The 24,661-nt window shown below is 41.1% G+C and overlaps 1 protein-coding gene across 20 annotated transcripts in view; it reads left to right on the top strand.

Annotated features, from left to right (window-relative positions):
* LOC144578020 (uncharacterized) overlaps positions 1-24,323 on the top strand; it is a 63,990-nt gene extending 39,667 nt beyond the window's left edge. For 4 of the 20 annotated variants that reach the window (XR_013522950.1, XR_013522951.1, XR_013522953.1 and 1 more), the window contains 5 exons: positions 363-542; positions 4,476-4,612; positions 18,300-18,378; positions 23,100-23,154; positions 23,529-24,323. Coding sequence is in view for 2 of the 20 variants with exons in the window: in XM_078339355.1 (XP_078195481.1) it covers positions 4,476-4,612; positions 5,296-5,325; positions 18,300-18,378; positions 23,100-23,110 (257 nt within the window). In the remaining 18 variants the exon portion in view is untranslated. Of the gene's footprint in view, positions 1-362; positions 543-4,475; positions 4,613-5,295; positions 5,326-18,299; positions 18,379-19,932; positions 20,055-23,099; positions 23,155-23,528 lie in introns of all 20 variants that reach the window. The other 16 variants (XR_013522949.1, XR_013522958.1, XR_013522963.1 and 13 more) reach the window with 10 other exon arrangements.
* Positions 24,324-24,661: the final 338 nt, after the last annotated feature.

The raw sequence follows: 24,661 nt of genomic DNA, 5'->3' as shown, positions 1-24,661 counted from the left end.
TGCAGCTTCTACCTCTCAGGCTCAAATGATACTCCCACCTCAGCCTCCAGAGTAGCTGGGAACACAGGTGTGCACCATCACACCTGGCTAGTTTTTAAATTTTGTCTAGAAACAGGGTTTTCCTATCTTGCCCAGACTTGTCTCAAACTCCTGAGCTCAAGTAATCCTCCCATCTCTGCTTCCCAAAGTGCTGGGATTACAGGTGTGGGTCCCCATGCCATTTCTGTGCCACTAGGAAATAACACTGGCTTGCCATGGTTGGCATTTCTGTTTTTCCGGAGTGAAATGGATGAATGCTGCTTTTTTAACCCTGAAACTACCCCCACATGGTTGGTACTAAAATTTTCACTCTTATTTGGCAGATGGAGAACTGAGTCCTGTTAAAGAACGTGCTTAGGATCACATGCTAAGAGGTGGTCAGGTGGAATGCAAGTCCAGGCAGGTGCTAGCTTGAGAGCCACTGCTCTATCAAGCCCTTCTCAGGCTTCCACTCAGGCAAAGGGAGGAGGAAGGACCCTCGGACAGGAGCAGCGTGAGCAAAGGTGTGGAGCTGGGACTGAGGATGGCATGTCAGGAGAAAGAGAGAAGAGCTCTGTGGCCAGGGGCGGGGGGAGAAGCATGAGGTCAAAATGGAGATGCAAGAGGAGGGAAGGGTGTGGAGGTCCTTGAATGCTGGCATGAACACTCTGGGCATTCCAGGGGGTGGGCAGCACAGGGGAGGGGGTGTCTAGCCAGCTCCCGTAGTGCTCTGGCTCAAACTGTCTTTGTATCAGGCAAGGGCACCTGCATGGATCCAGTTGCTCAAGCCCCAGACCCTGGCTCCATCCTTGACTTCTTTGTCTCCCTTCATCGGGCCATAGGGAGTAGACTGAAACCACAGCTCCAGCCTCCTGGCTGGTATCTCCGCTCCTCTGCTCCCACAGCCCAGTCTTCACCTGGCAGCCAGTGGCGTCTACTGAAAATGAAAATCAGATCCTCTCTCTCTCTCTCTCAACATGGAATATCTGTCTGTTGCCAAGGCTGGAGTGCAGTGGCGCAATTTTGGCTAACTGCAACCTCCACTTCCTGGGTTTAAGCAATTCTCCTGCCCCAGCCTCCCAAGTAGATGGGATTACAGGCCGCCCACCACCACGCCTGGCTAATTTTTGTATTTTTAGTAGAGATGGGTTTTCACCATGTTGGCCAGGCTAGTCTCAAACTCCTGACCTGAAGTGATTCTCCTACTTTGGCCTCCTAAAGTGCCGGGACTACAGATGTGAGCCATGGCACACAGCCTGTCTCTCTCTTTCTCTGTCTGCTCCAGAGAATGCCTGTTCCTGATGCATTTAGAACAAAATCCAAATTCTTTTAAGTGGCCTGTGAGTCTCTACCCGATCTTGCCTCACCGACTCTTCCCCAACCACTGCGTACCCACACTGGCCTTTCTATTCCTCATACACACCAGTTCACTCCTGCCACAAGGCCTTCACATTCGCCATTCCCTCTGGTAGGAGTGCCCTTCCCCAGGCCACCAGCCCCTTCTCATCATTCAGGTCTCAGCAGAGGGAGCCTGCCCAGATAAGCCCCTCTCCCCCTCCCTCCTAGTTTATTTACTTCATCTGCATGTGCTCAGCACCCAAAACTGTCTCTTGCTCTCTCCCTGCCTTCACTAGATTATAAACTCCATAAAAGCAGGGTCTTGTTCACTGCCATACCCCAGGCATTCAGTGAGCACTCGTTGAGTGCAGAAATTAGACTATCTTCTTCTCTGTAAAATTGGGTCACATCACACTTCCCAGCAGTGCGGTGGTGTGGCTTAGGGTAGTGCTTGTACACAGCTGGACTTCTTCCCTACTGGCCCGAGTTACCTAGTCACCCCTCCTGGAGCTTAGCCTCCTCCAGCTCCCTCAAGCCCTCTGCCCTGGCAGCAAACACCTTAGCAGAGGGGCTGTCCTCCAGACCCTTTGAGTGGCCTGTGAGTCTCTACCCGATCTTGCCTCACCTACCTTTGCAGCCAGGCCTTGCTGCCCACAGATCCCTGAGGACATCTGGGGAGGTTTTCACCCAGAACCCAGCCCCAGGCTCATGCAAATTCTGTCTCCCAGTCCAGCAGCCAGTGGCCTCCTTCATTCGGCCTTTTTAAAAAAATTTTTGGGCTGACTCACACTTCCTTTGTCCCCAGCTGGGTTCACTCAAGTGTCATTGTTCTGCAAGGCTGAAATTGAGTCCCTCAGAAGCAATCTCCAGTGCAGGGGTGCTGTATGCTTCAGTGAACCTCAAATAGGGGTTAGACCCCCTAGAAAACCTCATCCCAGGACAGTTGGGAAACTCCCCCTCAACTGGTGGTCAGGGCATTCTGGGTTAGAGAAACCGCTTTGGGGCTTTGACAGGTGTCCATTTTGTCCATCCCTTGCCTCTCCACCTAACCCCTTCCCAAAGTCACTCAGAAAAGTGCCCCTGCTGCCCTGGGGGGTGCATTTCAACATCTCATGTTCCCTGCTTTCCTTCCTTCCCCATGAAATGGGGCGTTCAGATGCAGCACACTTCTCTGAAGGTTGGTTTCTTTCTGTGCAAACACGTGGAGTGATGCATGGTCTTGATTTTCTAGAACAGTTACACTTTAACATAATTGCAGTTATTTTGAAAAAAAATGTACAACAATATACTGGCTTGAGTTTCTTGTTTCTGTCCTTGGAAGAGTTTTTTTTGTGTAAATAAAGTCACACTGCTCAGAGGGAAATAAATCCCTGAGGAATTCCCTGGAGAGAAATGGATGGGTGATATTTAACCCATTTTCTCCCATCTCCAGTAGAAAGAACTGGAGTTTTGGAGTTAGGTTGATTTCTGGATCCTTTTTTTGTGGGGGCAGTAGAGACAGGGTCTTGTTTTGTTATCCAAGCTGCAGTGCAATGGCTCGATAACAGCTTACTGCAGCCTCAACTTGCCAGGCTCAAGTGCTCCACCTCAGCCTCCCGAGTAGCTGGGACTACAGGCACATACTGCCATGCCTGGCCAATTTTTTAATTTTTTGTAGAGATGGGTGTCTCCCTGTGTTACCCAGGCTGGTTTTGAACTCCTGGGCTCAAGCAATCCTCCTGTCTTGGCCTCCCAAACTGTTGGGATTATAGGTGTGAGCCACTGCGCCAGACCTGAAACTATTTTTAATAAATGGAAGTGAAATTCACATAACAAAATTAACTAATTTAAAATGAACAATTCAGTGATGTTTAGTAAATTTAGTGTTGTGTAACTACCACCTCTCTTTAGTTGTAAAACATTTTCATCATCCCCCAAGGAAAGGCAACTCTGTATCCATTAAGCAGTCACTCTTCACTTCCTCTTCTCTGTGATAGTTAACTTACTATCTTTCGTAATAGTTAACATTCTTAACTAACGTCCATGATAGTTATTTTCCTCTTCTCTGTGATAGTTAACTTACTTCTAGTTACCTATTTTCTCTGTGATAGGTACCACTGGGCTTTCTTAGCTGAGGTCCCTGAAGAGGAAAAAAGTGTTTTCCAGTTGGGCTACCACCTGTGACAAGTTGTCATACACATGGATTTTGGATTCTTTTTTTTTTTTTAATTGCATTTTAGGTTTTGGGGTACATGTGCAGAACATGCAAGATAGTTGCATAGGTACACACGTGGCAGTGTGATTTGCTGCCTTCCTCCCCTTCACCCACATCTGGCATTTCTCCTTATGCTATACCTCCCCAGCTCCCCCCAACACTGTCCCTCCCCTATTCCCCCCAATAGACCCCAGTGTGTAGTGCTCCCCTCCCTGTGTCCATGTGTTCTCATTGTTCATCACCTACCTATGAGTGAGAATATGAGGTATTTCATTTTCTGTTCTTGTGTCAGTTTGCTGAGAATGATGTTCTCCAGATTCATCCATGTCCCTACAAAGGACACGAACTCATCGTTTTTGATGGCTGCATAATAATCCATGGTGTATATGTGCCACATTTTTCCAGTCCAGTCTATCATTGATGGGCATTTGGGTTGGTTCCAGGTCTTTGCTATTGTAAACAGTGCTGCAATGAACATTCGTGTGCATGTGTCCTTGTAATAGAACGATTTATATTCACCTCTCAGCAATGGGAGTGTACCTCAGTAGGGTCCAATTGGCTTGGTAATGGCAGACGCCCCTCCCCCACTTAGCTACACCATTTTGGGTTCAGCTGTGCCCAAGTGAAACTCTCAACCCTGAGCATTTTCAAATTTCCGTTTTGTTTGTCCCCGTGGGGGTGAAACCCGCTGACCCTGATCGCCTGGCTCCCTGCCTCTGAGCACTTTTTTTTTTAAGTTGAATGGTTGACTCTTTCCCAGGTGTTTTAGTTGCCTGCTGAAAGGGCACCGGGATCTGTGTGATTTCCCATGAAGTGACCCACTGTGCTGGCTCAAACGCCACTTCCCAGGAATCTCCTGGTCTGGCTCACTGTCTAAGTCCCATTTAGTCAGATGGATATGCTAATCTGTTCTTTCAAATCTCAGATTGCCAGTTTAACAGGGCACTTGGACCAGTGCATTTTGTGTGGAGTGTGCGGAGTGCTGCTGTGCTGTGGCCCCGGTTGAAGCGGCCCCGCCAGCCGAAACAGCTGCGCTGGCGTCCCATGTCTCTCCTACACCTGGTAATTTTCCCATTCTGTTGGCAACAAAGATCCATCTGGAAATGCAGCTTTGACTCACCCTCTGCGCCTTTACTGAGAGCTGCAATCCTGAGTTGTTCTTACCATGCCATCTTGAATCCTTGACCTCAATTAAATTTCCAAACCATTTAGAAAATAAAATCCTGGCCTGGTGCAGTGGCTCAAGCCTGTAATCCCAGCACTTTGGGAGGCTGAGGCAGGTGGATCACAAGGTCAACAGATAGAGACCATCCTGGTCAACATGGTGAAATCCCGTCTCTACTAAAAATACAAAAAATTGGCTGGGAATGGTGGCGCGTGCCTGTAGTTCCAGCTACTCAGGAGGCTGAGGCAGGAGAATTGCCTGAACCCAGGAGGTGGAGGTTGCGGTGAGCCGAGATCACGCCATTGCACTCCAGCCTGGGTAACAAGAGCAAAACTTTGTCTCAAAAAAAAAAAAGAAAGAAAAAATAAAATAAAATTCTACACAACAAATAGGTGTCTAGAAACTCTAATTTTTCTCTAGAAAAAGAGAAAAGAGAGAGAGGAACAGAGACCAGAGATGACACAACTCTTCATTAAAACATGATTTTGCACTAAGTGACACAAACTGCCCTCCTAGATTACATAGAAGTGTCCTATGATCACCAGGTTTTAATTTCTTAACATGTTATTCATCTGTTTAGGTTTTGGATTTTTGTCCTTGTTTAATCTTGGTAAGTTTTGTGTGTCAAAGAATTAATTTCCACTAACTTTTCTACTTTGTTGGCATGCAATTGCTGATAGTAGCCACTAATGATTGTTCAGTTTTCTGAAGTATTACTTTTAATGTCTCCTTCCTCACCTCTGATTTTATTGATTCGTATATTCTCTGCTTTTTAGTTGGCCTATCTATTTGTCAATTGTTTTACTTTTCAAAAATTCAAGTTTTTGTCTCATTATCTTTTGTATTTTTTTCCCACTCTAATCTTTATTATTTCGTTGCTTCTGATTTTGGGTTTGGTTTGGTCTTTTTATTCTGGTTAACTAAGATGTATTGTTAAATTATTTATTTGAAGTTTTTCTGTTTTTTATGTAGTTACTTAAAGTTACTTATTTTTCTTTTATAATAGTACCTTATTTGATATATTGCACAAGTTTTGCTATACTATGTTTTCATTATCATTTGCTGCAATAAATTGTTTTATTTTTTTTAACGTTTCTATTGACCTGATTATTCAGGAGCATGTTGTTTAATGTCCATGTGTTTGTACAGTTTCTGATATTCATTTTTTTAAATTGATTTCCAGTTTTATTTTATTGCAGTCAGAGAAAATGCTTGATATTACTTCAGTTTTTTGAATGTTCATAGACATGTTTTGTTACCTAATATATTGGCTATCCTTGAAATTAACCCATGTGCTAAGGAAAAGAATGTGTATTCTGTGGCTAGTGGATAAAATTTTTGGTAAATTTTAATTAGGTTTATTTGTTCTATAGTGCAGATTAAATCTGATGTTTCTTTGCAGGTTATCTGACCGGAAGGTCTATCCAATGACTAAAGTGGGTTGTGGAAGTGGCCAGCCATTATTATATTGAAGTTTCTTTCTTTAGCTATTATAATATTTGCTTCATTTATCTAGGTGCTTTAGTGTTGGGTGCATATATATTTCTGATTATTATATTTTCTTGATATAATAAGATATATTTATCTCTTCCTACAGTCTTTTCTTGAAATCTATTTTTATCTGGAATGAGTATAGCTATTTCTGGTTTTTTTTTTTTTTTTGGTTTCTAGTTGCATGGAATACCTTTTTTTATTCTTTCATTTTAAGTCTAAATGTATCTTTATAGGTAAAGTATTTTTTGTAGGATACAGATTATTGTCTTGCTTCTCTATCCGTTCTTCCACTATTTGCCTTTTGGCTGGCTTATTTATTTACATTCAATGTTATTATTCACAAGTAATCACTTACTCCTGCCATTTTGTTATTTGTTGTCTGACTGATTTTTGTCCTCTCTTCCTTCTTTTCTTCCTGCCAGTATTCCTTTTAGTGACGGTATTTCTCTTGTAATATAATCTAATTTCTTGTTTTTTTTTTCCTGTACATCTGTGGTATGCATTTTGATTTAAAATTACCATGAAGCTTGAAAATAATGTCTTATAACCCGTCAGTTTAAACCATGGACAATTTAACACTGAGTGCATAAACAAAGAAATAAGCAAAACAACTAATAAAAACATGATACTTTAACTTCATTGCCATTCTTCTAAACTTTTTGTGGTTTCTCTTTATTCCCTATTTTTCTGGCTATGTTTTGGAAAGGTGTAATTTTTTTTTCGGTTTATTGTTTACTCTTTCTGAGATTTTTGCGCACCATAATTACTATATTCTGTGTTTTTCTGCGTGCTATTACTAGTGAGTTTTGTACCTTCAGGTGATTTCTTATTGTTCGGTAACTTTTTTTTCTTTCAGATTAAGAACTCCCTTTAGCATTTCTTATAGAACAGGTCTTTGTTAATGAAATTTCTCAGTATTTGTTTGTCTGGAAAAGTTCTTATTTCTTCTTGAAATTTAAAGGACGTTTTTGCCAGATATATTATTCTAAAGTAAAAGTCTTTTTCTTTCTTCAGCTCTTTAGCTATGTCATGCCGCTCTCTCAGCCTGTACATTTTCCACTAAAAAGTCTGCTCTCAAATGTATTGGAGTTCCACTGAATGTTATTTGTTTCTCTTCTCTTGCTGCTTTTGGAGTTCTTTATCCTTTATCTTTGTGAGGTTAGTTAAGTGGCTTGAGGTGGTCTTCTCTGGGTTAAATCTGCTTGGTGTTCCATAACCTTCTTGTACTTAAATGTTGATATCGAATGTTGGGGAATTGTTCAATAGTATTTAACATTATTTCTTTGAATAAATGTTTAACTCTTACCTCTTTCTCTACCTCCTCTTTAAGGCCAATAACTGTCAGATTTGCTATTTTGAGGCTTTTTTTTCCTGATTCTTTAGCCATGCTTTATTTTTTATTCATTTTTGTCTCCTCTGACTTTGTATTTTGAAGTACTCTGACTTCAAGTGTACTAAATCTATCTTTTCCTTGATTAATTCTTTTAAGTAATTCTGATGCATTCTTCAGTATGCCCATTGCATTTTAACTTCAGAATTTCTGCTGTTATTCTTTTTATTTTAATCTCATCGTTAAATTTATCTGATAAAATTTTGAATTCCTTCTCTGTGTTGTATTGCATTTCTTTGAATTACCTCAAGCAACTATTTTTGATTTCCTGTATGAAAGGCAACATATTTCTTTTATTCAAGGATTTGTCCCTGGTGCCTTATTTAGCTTGTTTGGTGGTGTCTTGTTTTTCTTGATGGTTTTGATACTTGTAGATGTTCGTCTGGATCTGGGCATTGAAGAGTTCAGTCTTTATTGTAGTCTTCACAGTCTGGGCTTGTTTGTGTTTATTATTTTTGAAAAAACTTTCCAGGTATTTAAAGAGACCCGGGCCCCAAATCCAATAACACAGTAATTTATGCAAACAAATAGAGGTATTGCCTTGGTGGTCTTGGATTAACATCAAGAAAAATTATCTTGATTTATCAAGTAGACTCTTGACCTCTTCTCTTACTTTCTCTCAAACAAGCAAAGTATCTTTTTCTGTTCTGAGGCATGTGGAGCTAGGATTGGGTAACATAAGCACCCCTGTGACTATCCCCACTGGGACTTTGCTGGTTCACACCTGAAGTAGGCATGGAACTTGGTCTTACTCAAGGCCCACTGTAACCACTACTTGGCCACCATATAAATTTATTCAAAGTCCTAGGGCTCTGTGACTAATAGGGGCAAAGCCAGCCAGGTTTTTGTCTCTACCTCCAGGGTGGCAAGTTATCCTAGCCATGAGTAAGTCCATAGATGCTATCTGGGAGCTAGAGATTGAAGTATAAATTTTTAATATTTACCTGTTCTTCTATTTTACTGTAGCTAACCTGGCACTTAGGCCATAAGACAAAAAATTTTCTACTTTTCCTTCCCTCATCTGCAGGGAGAGGAGCCTCTTCTGTAGCTGCCAAAACCACTGGCCCATGGAGGAGGTTCTGCCAGATCATCATCAATTTCTTACTTCGAGCCTGAGGACTCTTCAGTAAGCTTGTGATACATTCTGCAATGACTGGGACTCAACCTTTGGCCCAGGATGAGTGTAGAAATGCTGACCAAGACCCTAGGCCTGGACTAAGAAACTCTAAGATTTTGCTTGGTGCTCTACCCCACCATGGCTGAGCTTGTATATGAGGTGCAATATAGAACTTTCTTTACTTTTTGCCCTGCTTTTCTCAAACAGAAGTATTTCACCATAGCTACCACAGTAGCTGGAAATATGCTGGCTCACACCTGAAGTTAGTACTTCTCAGAGACCAATGCCTATGGTGTATGACCTGGGTGTTGCTGTTTTTTATTCTGAGTACAGAGGTGCTTTGGTGAACAGTTGATGAATTCTGCCAGATATTTACTGACATGGCAGCATTGAGTTTAATGTGAAGTCCTCCAGTCACTGTGCTGTCCCTCTCCCAAAGTCACAGGTTTCTCTGTGTTACATGGCTGCTTCTGGGTGGGGGTCGGGGAGTGGTGTTGTGAGCACTCCCTTAGCTGCTCTGGCTGGTGTCTCAGTAGGCCACATTCTCCCACCCCGACCCCCACATTCCACTGGTCCTAAGCCCAGCTTGGTAGCATGATTTGCCTAATAATTGATGTCCTGTGGGCTAGATGGCTCCTTCAGTTCTCAGGGTTCAATGGCACTTGAACTCGTGGTGGCAAGTCTTCTAAAGACTCAAGTTCCCAACATTGAGATGGGAGATTTTCCTTTTGCTAGTGCCAATTCTAATGTTTCCTTCATTGTCAGATGTTAGCTGATTACAGCCTGGTTCTGCTTTTCACTGTCACAGGGAAGTACTGAGTTTATTCCAAGGCCTCACAATCTGTGCTCTCCCTCTCCCAAACATACAATCTCTGCATCATGGGGCCACTACTGATGGTTAAAAAAGGGGTGACATTGGTGCTTTTAGACTCATTTGTTTTGTCTTCTCCAATGTCTCTTTCAGTGATTGCTCACCTAATTTTTGGTCCCTTTGACAGTGCTTCCTGCATGTAGTGAGTTGAAAAAATTTGTGTTTTTGTATGGGGGATGAGTGGCCTAGGATTTTTTTCTGCCTTCTAACTCTGTCCCTGCCTTAAACTTTTAGATTATGCAGTTTGTTACCTGGATATATTGTGTGATGCTGTGATATGTGAAATATTGATCCCATCACCATGTTAGTGAACATATATTATGGGATATAATTGATCCCATCACCAAGGTAGTGAGCATAGCACCAGTAGTTTCTCACCTCTGCCCTCCTTCTTTCCTTCTTTAGCTAGTAATCCTCAGTGTCTATTGTTGACATCTTTATATTCATGAATACCTATGTTTAGAACCAACTTATAGGCAAGAGCATGTGGTATTTGATTTTCTGTTCCTGCGTTTTTTTCCTTAGCATGATAACCTCCAGATGCATTGATGTTGCTGCACAGTATTTCATGGTGTATATGTAGCATATATTTCTATTCAATTCATTGATTTACACACAAGTTAATTCCATGCATTCCCTATTATGAATAGTAATATGATGAACATACAAATGCATGTGGGTTTTCTTTCTTTTGTAGAATTTTAAATTTTCTTTTGGATATATACTCAGTAATGGAATTGCTCGTGGAATAATACTTCTGTTTTAAATTCTTTGAAAATATTCCAAACTGCTTTTCACAGTGCCTGACATTTTGGGGGGCTAGAGAATGACAGTGGCAACTGATTTGATTCAGATATCACTAATTCTAATATGAGCTGTATTGGAGGATCATCGCAGAGTGAATTGCTGCTGTATCCACAAGAAAATAAGTATAAAACTCTCAGGATAGCACCTAATTTTTGTATTTTTAGTAGAGATGGGGTTTCACCATGTTGGCCAGGCTTGTCTCAAATTCCTGACCTCAAATGATCCACCTGCCTCGGCCTCCTAAAGTGCTGGAATTACAGATGTGAGCCACAGCACCCAGCCAGCCCTATTTATTTATTTTTTCTAATTTTTTTATTGCATTTTAGGTTTTGGGGTACATGTGCAGAGCATGCAATACAGTTGCATAGGTACACACATGACAGTGTGTTCTGTTTGCTTTCATCCCTTCACCCACATTTGGCGTTTCTCCCCAGGCTATCTCTCCCCACCTCCCCCTCCCCCTGGCCCTCCCCTTTTCCCCCCAATAGACCCCAGTGTTTAGTACTCCCCTCTCTGTGTCCATAAGTTCTCATTTTTCATCACCTGCCTATGAGTGAGAATATGCAGTGTTTCATTTTCTGTTCTTGTGTCAGTTTGCTGAGAATCATGTTCTCCAGATTCATCCATGTCCCTACAAACGACGCGAACTCATCATTTCTGATTGCTGCATAATATTCCATGGTGTATATGTGCCACATTTTTCCAACCCAGTCTATTATCAATGGGCATTTGGGTTGATTCCAGGTCTTTGCTATTGTAAACAGTGCTGCAATAAACATTCGTGTGCATGTGTCCTTATAGTAGAATGATTTATAGTCCTTTGGGTATATACCCAGTAATGGGATTGCTGGGTCAAATGGAATTTCTATATCTAAGGCCTTGAGGAATCGCCACACTGTCTTCCACAATGGTTGGACTAATTTACACTCCCACCAACCGTGTAAAAGTGTTCCTTTTTCTCCACATCCTCTCCAGCATCTGTTGTCTCCAGATTTTTTAATGATCGCCATTCTAACTGGCGTGAGATGGTATCTCAATGTGGTTTTGATTTGCATCTCTCTGATGACCAGTGATGATGAGCATTTTTTCATATGATTGTTGGCCTCATATATGTCTTCTTTCGTAAAGTGTCGGTTCATATCCTTTGCCCACTTTTGAATGGGCTTGTTTGTTTTTTTCTTGTAAATCTGTTTGAGTTCTTTGTAAATTCTGGATATGAGCCCTTTGTCAGATGGGTAAACTGCAAACATTTTTTCCCATTCTGTTGGTTGCCGATCCACTCTAATGACTGTTTCTTTTGCCATGCAGAAGCTGTGGAGTTTCATTAGGTTCCATTTGTCTATTTTGGCTTTTTTTGCCAATGCTTTTGGTGTTTTGGTCATGAAGTCCTTGCCTACTGCTATGTCCTGAATGGTTTTGCCTAGATTTCCTTCTAGGGTTTTTATGGTGCCAGGTCTTATGTTTAAGTCTTTAATCCATCTGGAGTTAATTTTAGTGTAAGGTGTCAGGAAGGGGTCCAGTTTCTGCTTTCTGCACATGGCTAGCCAGTTTTCTCAACACCATTTGTTAAATAGGGAATCCTTTCCCCATTGCTTGTTTTTGTCAGGTTTATCAAAGATTATATAGTTGTAGATATGTTGTGTTTCCTCCGGTGCCTCTGTTTTGTTCCATTGGTCTATACCTCTGTTTTGGTACCAGTACCATGCTGTTTTGATTACTGTAACCTTGTAGTATAGTTTGAAATCCGGTAGTGTGATGCCCCCTGCTGTGTTCCTTTTTGCTTAGAATTGACTTGGCTATGCGGGCTCTCTTTTGGTTCCATATGAAGTTCATGGTGGTTTTTTCCAGTTCTGTGAAGAAAGTCAGTGGTAGCTTGATGGGGATAGCATTGATTCTGTAAATTACTTTGGGCAGTATAGCCATTTTCACAATATTAATTCTTCCTAACCATGAACATGGAATGTTTCTCCATCTGTTTGTGTCCTCTCTGATTTCGTTGAGCAGTGGTTTGTAGTTCTCCTTGAAGAGGTCCCTTACGTTCCTTGTGAGTTGTCTTCCAAGGTATTTAATTCTTTTTGTAGCAATTGTGAATGGCAGTTCGTTCTTGATTTGGCTTTCTTTAAGTCTGTTATTGGTGTAGACGAATGCTTGTGATTTTTTCAGATTGATTTTATATCCTGAGACTTTGCTGAAGTTGCTTATCAGTTTCAGGAGTTTTTGGGCTGAGGCGATGGGGTCTTCTAGGTATACTATCATGTCGTCTGCAAATAGAGACAATTTGGTTTCCACCTTTCCATTTGAATACCCTTTATTTCTTTTTCTTGCCTGATTGCTCTGGCTAGAACTTCCAGTACTATATTGAATAGGAGTGGTGAGAGAGGGCATCCTTGTCTAGTGCCAGATTTCAAAGGGAATGCTTCCAGTTTTTGCCCATTCAGTATGATATTGGCTGTTGGTTTGTCATAAATAGCTTTTATTACTTTGAGATATGTTCCATTGATACCGAGTTTATTGAGGGTTTTTAGCATAAAGGGCTGTTGTATTTTGTCAAATGCCTTCTCTGCGTCAATTGAGATAATCATGTGGTTTTTGTTTTTGGTTCTGTTTATGTGGTGAATTACGTCGATAGACTTGCGTATGTTGAACCAGCCTTGCATCCCCAGGATGAATCCTACTTGATCGTGATGAATAAGTTTTTTGACTTGCTGTTGGAATCGGCTTGCCAATATTTTATTGAAGATTTTTGCATCTATGTTCATCATGGATATTGGCTGGAAGTTTTCTTTTCTTGTTGGGTCTCTGCCTGGTTTTGGTATCAGGATGATGTTGGTCTCATAAAATGATTTGGGAAGGATTCCCTCTTTTTGGATTATTTGGAATAGTTTCAGAAGGAATGGTGCCAGCTCCTTTTTGTGTGTCTGGTAGAATTCGGCTGTGAACCCGTCTGGACCTGGGCTTTTTTTGTGTTGTAGGCTCTTAATTGCTGCCTCGACTTCAGACCTTGTTATTGGTCTATTCATAGTTTCAGCTTCCTCCTGGTTTAGGCTTGGGAGGACGCAGGAGTCCAGGAATTTATCTGTTTTTTCCAGGTTTACTAGTTTATGTGCATAGAGTTGTTTGTAATATTCTCTGATGATGGTTTGAATTTCTGTGGAGTCTGTGGTGATTTCCCCTTTATCATTTATTATTGCATCTATTTGGTTGTTCTCTCTTTTATTTTTAATCAATCTGGCTAGTGGTCTATTTTGTTGATCTTTTCAAAAAACCAGCTCTTGGATTTATTGATTTTTTGAAGGGTTTTTTGTGTCTCAATCTCCTTCAGCTCAGCTCTGGTCTTAGTTATTTCTTGTCTTCTGCTGGGTTTTGAGTTTTTTTGATCTTGCTCCTCTAGCTCTTTCAATTTTGACGATAGGGTGTCAATTTTGGATCTCTCCATTCTCCTCATATGGGCACTTATTGCTATATACTTTCCTCTAGAGACTGCTTTAAATGTGTCCCAGAGGTTCTGGCACGTTGTGTCTTCGTTCTCATTGGTTTCGAACAACTTCTTTATTTCTGCCTTCATTTCATTGTTCACCCAGTCAACATTCAAGAGCCAGTTGTTCAGTTTCCATGAAGCTGTGCGGTTCTGGGTCGGTTTCTGAATTCTGAGTTCTAACTTGATTGCACTATGGTCTGAGAGGCTGTTTGTTATGATTTCAGTTGTTTAGCATTTGCTGAGCAGTGCTTTACTTCCAATTATGTGGTCAATTTTAAAGTAGGTGTGATGTGGTGCTGAGAAGAATGTATATTCTGTGGATTTGGGGTGGAGAGTTCTGTAAATGTCTATCACGTTTGCTTGCTCCAGGTCTGAGTTCAAGCCCTGGATATCCTTGTTGATTTTCTGTCTGGTTGATCTGTCTAATATTGACAGTGGAGTTTTAAAGTCTCCCACTATTATTGTGTGGGAGTCTAAGTCTCTTTGTAAGTCATTAAGAACTTGCCTTATGTATCTGGGTGCTCCTGCATTGGGTCCATATATGTTTAGGATCGTTAGCTCTTCTTGTTGTATCGATCCTTTTACCATTATGTAATGGCCTTCTTTGTTTCTTTTGATCTTTGTTGCTTTAAAGTCTATTTTATCAGAGATGAGAATTGCAACTCCTGCTTATTTTTGCTCTCCATTTGCTTGGTAAATCTTCCTCCATCCCTTTATTTTGAGTCTTTGTGTATCCTTGCATGTGAGATTGGTTTCCTGAATACAGCACACTTATGGGTTTTGGATTTTTATCCAGTTTGCCAGTCTGTGTCTTTTGATTGGTGCATTTAGTCCATTTACATTTAGGGTTAATATTGTTATGTATGAATTTGATACTGCCATTTTGATGCTAAGTGGCTGTTTTGTCCTTTAGTTGTTGTAGATTCTTCATTATGTTGATGCTCTTTAGCATTCAGTGTGATTTTGGAATGGCTGGTACTGGTTGTTCCTTTCTATGTGTAGTGCCTCTTTCAGGAGCTCTTGTAAAGCAGGCCTGGTGGTGACAAAATCTCTGAGTACTTGCTTGTTCGCAAAGGATTTTATTTTTCCTTCACTTCTGAAGCTCAGTTTGGCTGGATATGAAATTCTGGGTTGAAAGTTCTTTTCTTTAAGGATGTTGAATATTGGCCCCCACTCTCTTCTGGCTTGTAGTGTTTCTGCCCAGAGATCTGCTGTGAGTCTAATGGGCTTCTCTTCGTGGGTGACCCGACCTTTCTCTCTGGCTGCCCTTAGTATTTTCTCCTTCATTTCAACCTTGTCGAATCTGATGATTATGTGCCTTGGGGTTGCTCTTTTTGGGGAATATCTTTGTGGTGTTCTCTGTATTTCCTGCATTTGATTGTTGACCTGTCTTGCTAGGTGGGGGAAATTTTCCTGGATGATGTCCTGAAGAGTATTTTCCAGCTTGGATTCATTCTCTTCGTCCTCTTCTGGTACACCTATCAAACGTAGGTTAGGTCTTTTCACATAGTCCCACATTTCTTGGAGACTTTGTTCATTCCTTTTTGCACTTTTTTTTCTCTGATCTTGGTTTCTCGTTTTATTTCATTGAGTTGGTTTTTGACTTCAGATATTCTTTCTTCTGCTTGGTCAATTCGGCTATTGAAACTTGTGCATGCTTCGCAAAGTTCTCATATTCTGTTTTTCAGCTCCTTTAGTTCATTCATATTCCTAAGTTATCCATTCTTGTCATCATTTCCTCAAATCTTTTTTCAAGGTTCTTCATTTCTTTACATTGATTTAGAACATGTTCTTTTCGCTCATGGAAGTTTCTCATTATCCATCTTCTGAAGTCTAATTCCATCATTTCATCACAGTCATTCTCCGTCCAGCTTTGTTCCCTTGCTGGTGAGGAGTTTTGGTCCTTTCTAGAAGGTGAGGTGTTCTGGTTTCGGGTGTTTTCCTCCTTTTTGCACTGGTTTCTTCCCATCTTTGTGGATTTATCCACTTGTCATCTGCGTAGTTGCTGACTTTTCGATTGGGTCTCTTAGTGGACACCCAGATTGTTGGTGATGAAGTATTTCTGTTACTTGGTCTTCCTTCTACCAGTCTAGCCCCTTCGCTGTACACCTGCTGAGATCCACTCCAGGCCCTGCTTTTCTGGGGTACACCTGTAGCAGCTGCGGAACAGTGAGGGATGCTACCAGTTGTTTTTTCTGCTATCTTTGTCCCAGGATGATGCCTGCCAGATGTCACTCTTTTGGATATAGAGGGGTCAGGGAGCTGCTTGAGGGGATAGTCTGTGCTTTATAGGAGCTCAATTGCTGAGCTGTGAGCTCTGTTGTTCATTCAGGGCTGTTAGGCTGCTATGTTTGATTCTGCTGCAACAGAGCTCATTAAAAAACTGCTTTTTTTCTCAAATTCTCTGTCTTGGGGGGTGGGGCTTTGCTTTTGGATGTCTGTTGAGGTGTCCTGGCCATGTAGGAGGCAGTCTAATCACTATTTGACTGCCGAGGCTCCGCCCTGCTGTTGTGAGGCTCGCCTTATTGCTGCAGACTCTTGCTGTTCTGCTGCCCTGCAGCGGAGTCTCTTTGTTGTGGTGGGTTTCCTCGGCAATGGCAGGCTGCGTCAGCAGTGGGCGTGTATCTCAGTAGGGGCGGGTTTCCTCGGCAGCTGCAGGCTGCATCAGCAGTGGGTGTGTGTCTCAGTTGGGGCGGGTTGCCTTGGTAATGGTGGACGCCCCTCCCCCACGGAGCACCTCAGGGATGGTCTCCACGGCGAGACCATTTGGAATCGCCATTTTGTCTGTCCCACTGCGGTATCCCACACACTGTGTCCCTGCAATCCCTTGGGCTGGCCCACTGCCCAAGTCCCTTTCAGTCTCGAGTTCAGCCCTCTCAAGTCTCAGGTTGCCGTTTCAACAGGGCACCCGTACAAGTGCGCCCTGTGGGGATCGCTGGGTAGGGCCGGCCGCCGCCACCCCAGCTGCCGGCTTCTCCAGGCAGAGCCTCTGCCTGGTGTCCCACATCTCCTTTATACTTTGGAATTTCCCCGTTCTGTGGGCAACAAAGATCAGTCTGAAATGCAGCTCCGACTCACCTCTTTGCGGATTAACTGAGAGCTTCAATCCTGGGTTGTTCTCACAGCACCATCTTGAATCTCCCCCGCCAGCCCTATTTCTTTAAGCCTACACATTTTGCCCTTGTTGAAAGTATTTAAACATACAATTATCAAGCTTTTTTTTTGTTTATGTATGCTTAAATCTTGCCTTGGCCCCAAAAAGTGCTGGGATTACAGGCATGAACCTGGCCTTTGTTGGTTCATTGTAAAGAAAAAAGAAAACTCTCATAACATGTGCTACCAGGAAGCATGGACAGTGAGGATTTTTTTTAATATATTTGTTGCGAAGACCTGGATCTTAGAAATTCAATTGAATGTTTTTTTAAACACATTATTTTCTTAATCTTATCTGAAAGCATAGGCTTTGGGGATACAGCGTGGCCACATCTCTTATCCTATCTGAGCCTTAGTATCATCCTCTTCTGTGGTCATGAGAACTAAAGACCTACCTTAAAGATCTGATAAGATAGTAAAGTGCTTAACATAATGCCTGGCATATAAATACATAATAAATGCTTCCTCCTCTTGTCTTTATTTATTTGTTTGTTTTTTCCGACAGAATTTTGCTCTGTCACCCAAGCTGGAGTGCAGGGGAATGAACTCGGCTCCCTGCAACTTCTGTCTCCTAGGTTCAAGCAGTTCTGCCACCTCAGCCTCTCAAGAAGCTGGGATTATCGGCATGCACTACCACATTCAGCTAATTTTTGTGTTTTTAGTAGAGACGGTTTCACTATGTTGGCCAGGCTGGTCTTGAACTCCTGACCTCAAGTGATTTACCTGCCTTGGTCTGCCAAAGTGCTGGGATTACAGATATGAGCCACCACAGTCAGCACATGTTTTTATTATGTTATTAAATCAGTACTATTGTGAGTAAAAATAGTTGGCTATTACTGTTTTATAAATTGGCTAAGACAGTATTATAAATGTCAGTGTTTTTATAAGGTGAAACAGATTATGTTGTGGGGCTTTTGTTTTGATGGTGATTTATTAGATTATTTTGTTTAAAGACAATGTTCAGTTACTGTGAAACTATAAAAACAATATTCACATTTTGTAATTCTAAAGCAGTCTTAAAGGTGACTGCCTTAAGTAAAGATACTTTTGTTTTGATATGTAAGTGTGATATTCAAGTTTACTGTAGAGCAGAGGACATTAAACCTAAGTCAGCGCTAATGTGCACTTGAAACTTCAGTACAAATACCAATGTGTAGCAAATAGACTTTATAATGATTGCCAAAATATGGAGCTGTTCTGATGGGAGACCATTGGTTATGCTTGAGTTTAATACTCCTCATGCTTTTGACTTTTTATTTTTCTTTGTTACCTAGGCTGGAGTGAAGTGGCACCATCTTAGCTCACTGCAACCTCTGCCTCTCAGATTCAGGCCATCCTCCCTAGGGACTGGAGGTGAGTGCCACCACACCTGGCTAATTTTTGTATTTTGAGTAGTGATGGGGTCTCCAGCTTCAGACCTAAAGTGATCTATCTGCCTCAGCCTCACAAAGTTCTGAGGTTACAGGTGTGAGCCACCGTGTCTGGTTAGCTCTTGACTTTTGGTAGCTGTTGTATTATTTTAATCTTTAGTAAATAAATGCAATCTGAAATGTATAGTTCAGAAAAATTTTCTGCTTCTGTTATTTAAAAAATATATGTTTTTTAAGTTCAATAATGTTACACTGATGTTTGTTTTAAAATTATTACCTCTTCTATTTAGTACTGCATGTATTAAATAATATTAGCTAGTATGTTTTTTTGGCTTTATAATGTGGTTCAGATTTCTATAAAAAGTTTAGCTGTTTCTATATTGCCTTAAAGTCATGAAACATTTCTATTTTTCCCTTCCTTTTTTCCTTCTTTGCTTCCTTCCTTCCTTTCTCCCTCCCTTCCTCCCTTTCCTTTTATCCTTCCTCCCTCCCTCCCTCCCTCTTTCCCTCCCTCCCTTCCTTCCTTCTTTCCTTCCTTCCTTCCTTTTTTCCTTCCTTCCTTCTTTTTCTTTCTTTCATTTTTTCTTTTCATTTTCTTTCTTTCTTTCTTTCTTTCTTTTTCTTTCTTTTTTTCCTTCCTTCCTTCCTGGAATTTCTCTCTTGTTGCCCATGCACTAGCATGATCTCAGCTCACTGCTTAGAAGGTGATTCACTCAGAGAAGGTGAACCCACTGTTAGTAAAATATGTCTAGTACCAGATGCTTTTTGATCACCTAATGACCTATCAAACTGCAGGTCTTTTGGCTTTGTCATATATTCAGTTTCACATTTTTTTTCTTTCTTTTTTATTGCATTTTAGGTTTTGGGGTACATGTGCAGAACGTGCAAAATAGTTGCATAGGTACACACATGGCAGTGTGTTTTGCTGCCTTCCTGTCCCTCACCCACATTTGGCATTTCTCCCCAGGCTATCCCTCCCGAGCTCCCCCCCACCACTGTTTCTCCCCATTCCCCCCAAAAGACCCCAATGTGTAGTACTTGCTTCCCTGTGTCTATGTGTTCTCATTTTTCCTCACCTGCCTATGAGTGAGAATATGTGGTATTTCATTTTTTGTTCTTGTGTCAGTTTGCTGAGAATGATGTTCTTCAGTTTCATGCATGTCCTTAAAAAGGACATGAACTCATCGTTTTTGATTGCTGTGTAGTATTCCATGGTGTACATGACTTTTTATATCCTTATCATGTGCCAAGCACTGGGTGGGACACTAGGTAACAGAGACGAACAAGCTCTCTTTCCAGGATTTTACAGTGGATGTTAGGATTTAGTGCCATTTAGCTTCATTCCAAGATTTTCCAAGATGATCTTGTCTTCAAATGTCCTGTTGATTCAACTTCAGAAGTGTTCTCTCTTCACACCTTACTGCTGCCACTCTGCCATTATCTCTTACCTGGATTATCTCAGTAGTCTTCTAACTGGCTTTTTTGTTTTCATGTTTGCCTTCTTCAGTCTACTTTCTTTCTCTTTCTTTTTTTTCAGATGGAGTCTTGCTTTGTCACCAAGTCTGGAGTGCAATGCTATGATCCAGGCTCACTCTAACTTCTGCCTCCTGAGTTCCAGCAACTCTCCTGCCTCAGCCTTTCTAGTAGCTGGGATTACAGGCATGATCCACCATGCCTGGCTAATTTTCTATATTTTTAGTAGAGACAGGGTTTCATCATGTTGGCCAGGCTGGTCTTGCTCTCAAGTGATCCACCTGCCTTGGCCTCCCAAAGTGTTGGGATTACAGGAGTGAGCCACCGTGCCTGGCCACTCTACCCTCAATACAACAGCTAGTACAATCCTTTCACAGTAAAATCAAGATCATAATTACGTCTCTGTTCAGACTCTCCAGTGGCTTTGTTTTGTACATGACCTGGCCCCTGCTACCTGTCTCACTGTTCTTCCTGCTACTCTCCTGCTCTTACTCCTCTTTATAAACACTGAGCTCATGTTGTTTCCTTTAGCATGCTAGACAGGCTTGATCCTCTCCTGTCTCTGGGCCTTGCTGTTTCCTCTGCCTGGAACATTCTTCCCCTACTCTCTGCATGGTTCACTCTCTCACTGCTTTAGATTGTGGTTCAAAAGTCACTTTATCAAGGGCTTCCAGGCTGCACTGAGACCTGTGGAGCTCTGTCCTGCAGACCTTGTCTGAGCAACAAATGAATGAAATACTCTCTTTCTTACAGAATACAGTACAAGAGTTGGGCTAAGGGGTCCTCAGCTGCTTTTAGAGGGTGATTGCAGCTAATTGACTACAACTCCTTGTTTCTTCTTGCATTTATTCAGTATAAATTTAATAACAGGTTTTAAGTCAACATAGTTGTGAATAATTAACATGTATAATAAAGTGGATTTACGAATCATAAAAACCTTTGGTTCTGAGGCCCAGAATCAACACCATTAACTAGTAATTCTTTTTCAACCTCCCCCGGGAGGGCCATCTAGCACAAAGTTTATATGAGTAAACAGAGTAGAGACAAAGGAATGTGGAATAAACAGATTTAACTGGGGAATCTTTTATTATCTTAATTTCCATCTTGTGACTTAAAGCTCTAAGATAAGAACTGGCTGTCTTCAACCCGGCTCATTAAAACATTTTGGCTTTCCAAAAAGGTTTGATACTATAATCTATAACTTCCCTAATATTTCCCTTAATATTTTGACAGCCACCCTGAGTGAATCCCAACACTGCTCTGCATAAAATATATCCTTAATTTATATTTTCTATTTGATGTCTGACTCCCCTCTGTCCTTCACTAAAATGTAAACTCCATAAGGGAAGGGATTTTGTCTGTTTTGTTTTGTTGTATCCCTAAATACCTAGAAGGTGCTCAGTAAATACTTGTTGGTTGAATGAATAAGTCAGCCTATTATTGAATCAGTCAATGTCTTCTGTAGAAGGGACTTCTCCTACCAGTGGTGCGTATCTGTATGATAGCTGGTGTAGGGAGGGATGTGGTCAGAATGGCTCTGTCTGTGTGGACTAGTTTTGCTTAGCATAATCCCAGCAGGCTCCTATTGGGGCTAAGCCACAATTTCAGTCATATTATTATCATTCATTAATCATAAAGCCAGAGGATGTTAAGATTGGAATTGATCTGGGAGACTATTCTGTCTGCCTTTCTTGTGATTTATATGAGAATAACAGAACCTAGAGAAAGTAAGTAAATTACTCACAATTGTAAAGCTGTAGAGGTCAACCTGAAATTAGGCTTGTGACATCAGATTCTGTTGTCTTTCCTACATGTGTTCCCCCCTGGCTGAGACAGTTTGTGGGCTTTCAGATTTGACAATTTTCTCGCCAGTCTCTAAACAGGAGCTTTTATCTGCACATTATAGGTTAGCATAGATGAATCATGACCCTAAAATGTGTGGGAAAATCCCAAAGGTTGACCACTGTGAATGGGAACTACCCCAAATGTGTCAGGAGCACCACAGACATGCTCACTTCTTCACTAGCTGGAGCTGGGTAAGATGGAAAGGAAACCCAAATCAAGGCACTTTGCTGCTTCAGTTCTTTTATTGCATGTCAAAGTCCAATGTATCCTTATTTAAAGTCAGATTTTTTGATGAAAGATCACACCAGTTGCAGGCCCTTTGGGTCAGAAGTTTTGAAATCACTAATTGTTCGTTTTCTAGATGGACTTTCATACTTCAGGCATTTGTGTGTAGCTGGTCAATTGTGAAGTTCTCAGAGTGGTGTAGAACCCTCTCTTTTTGGGACAGTTGGTTCTACTTGTGCAGCATGTCCTGAACCTGGCTTATCTCCATCTACTTTCTAAATGTGTGAGGTCTTTGGTTAGGCAGCATTAAGTGAGAGAGGACTCCTAAAGAGGGAGAAAAACTCCTCCAACATTTGCTGAAACATGTTTGTAACCTGACCAAGATGTAATTGGAATAGCATAAAAAGACTGAAATTTATTTAATTTCTTGCCATCTGGCTTGTGATATATAGTGCCTTCAATTGAGTTTAGAAGTAACTTTGATAATAGGTCAAGAGGTGAGATATGTGTGTGTGTGTGTATACCTTTACCTCTATCTACCTATCTATCATCTATCTATCATCTATCTATCTATATAGAGAGATGAAGTTATGCTTTATTTCCCAGTCTGAAGTGTAATGGTGCAATCTCAGCTCACTGCAACCTTGGTTTTTCAGGTTCAAGTGATTCTCCTGCCTCACCTCCCAAGTAGCTGGGATCACAGGCATACACCATCACATCCAGCTAATTTATGTATTTTTAGTAGAGACCGGGTTGCATCAAGTTGGTCAGGCTGGTCTCAAACTTCTGACCTTATGTGATCCACTCACCTTGGCCTCCAAAAGTGCTGGGATTATAGGTGTGAGCCACCACACCTGGTCGGATAATTGAGTTTCTTATTATATCTGGGTTTCTGCAGAATTTTAGTGACTGAAGAAAGTATACTAATGTTAATTTTGTTTTTCTTTATGAAAGAAGTAATTTACTTTTTATATAATTACTTGTCAGTCACGGGAAGGAAAAGTCTGAGTTTTTGTCCACAATGATAGGAATTATTGTTACATTACAGGATTACTCTGTGAATGCCTTTAGGAATAATCCCTAGTCATATCTTGACCATTTTACTAGCTGTGAGACTGCCATTGTACTGGTTACTGTAACATTTCTTGGTTTTCTTTCTAGACCTCAACTAGTTGCTACTGTCCTCCTGGAATGTCTAGTAAAATAAACACTAAAGGTAAGAGATTACATGTACTTCTTATTATATTTCACTACATTAAGACATTATTTATCAGCATTCCTGAAATCATACAGAATCATTGCCCAATGTCTTGTGGGAATTGCAGTTAGTTTCTTGGCTTTTTAAGGTATTTTATTTAATGGACATTTTTTCCCCTTTTCTTTCTTTTTTTTAATTTACTGAAAATGTCACTTCATTTATGTTTCCAAGGTTTTGTGGAGCCCCTTTTGGAGGATTACACTACAAGTTTAATTCTGCAGGTTTCTTTGAAATTCACCAAACTGTATGAGTTTTATACTCTGCTCTTATAAAGCATCTTCCTCTGTATTTTTTCTATAATATACTAAAGTAATTCTGTGCTTATTTTACAGCTTTGCAGTCCCCTAAAAGACCATGAAGCCCTAAGAGTAATGTACAGATTCCTGAAATTGAAAGGTAGGGTAACAGGGAAGAAGACACATGGCCTGTTCTTGAACATGGAATGTGAGCTCTGTAACATAGACTGTCTCTCATAAAGACCTTTTTAGCTCAAACAGCAAGGCTCAGACAGCTTGCTCTTGTGCCTAACAGAGAGCCTTCTGTCTGAAGACTGGAGAAAGAGCTCCAGTGAGATTTACTGTGAGGTACTGGCTCAAGTAACTGTGAAAGCTGTAAAGCTCCACAGCCTTGCATCTGCAAGGTGAAGATCCAGGAAAGCCCATGGCTTCGTTCAAAGGCCTGAGAGCCAGAAAGTCAAGGGCAAGAGAAAACTGGTGTTCCAGCCCCATTTTCAGCCAGAGAGGGAATTCAATCTTCCTCCACATTTTGCTCTCTTCTGGTCGGCAGAACTTTGGACAAGACCAGCCCATGATCCTCTCTCAGTTCACTGATTCAAATGCTCATCTCCTCCAGAAACATCCTGATAGACACGCCCAGAAATTATGCTTTAACAGCCATCTGAGCCTCTCATGGCCCAGTGAAGTCGACACATAAAATTATCACATAAGAACAAACCTTCAAATTCAGGTTGTTTTTGAATGCCTAAGTATGATGTTCTAAAAAGCATGTACCTATGAGGTATTAGAATGAATACATTCTTGTTTAATTACCATAATAGAATATGTAAAGTAATATTTTATTTGTCTTAAATATGTCTTTAATATAAATATACCTATTATGTTCCATCATTTTGTAGTATTTTGTGGTTTCAATTCAGTCCAACCTAATGTAACTATAAAAAGGATATTGAAAAGTTACAGGAAAGGAAAACTAAGACAGGTGCAGCCTTGACTTGAAAGAGTTTACAAATTAGGAAGAAATACATGTGCACAGAAGGCCTTGATACAAACAATGCTTGTCAGAGTATTCTAAAACAGGTCTTTCCAAAACAGCTCTGATTATGAAAAATGTCCAAGTTTTTCACATTGTCTGCAAGAGAAGACCTAACCCCATAGACTTTCCTACAGAGACATTTGTCATCAGAATTCATTTTTGCTCTTCGTCTTCTGTTTCCTCCTAACCTGCA

Source organism: Callithrix jacchus, chromosome 10 (genome assembly GCF_049354715.1).
Source record: "Callithrix jacchus isolate 240 chromosome 10, calJac240_pri, whole genome shotgun sequence".
In the NCBI taxonomy this organism is placed as follows: Eukaryota; Metazoa; Chordata; class Mammalia; order Primates; family Cebidae; genus Callithrix; species Callithrix jacchus.
Note: the sequence above shows the minus strand (reverse complement) of the source record. Positions and strands in the feature narration are given on the sequence as shown.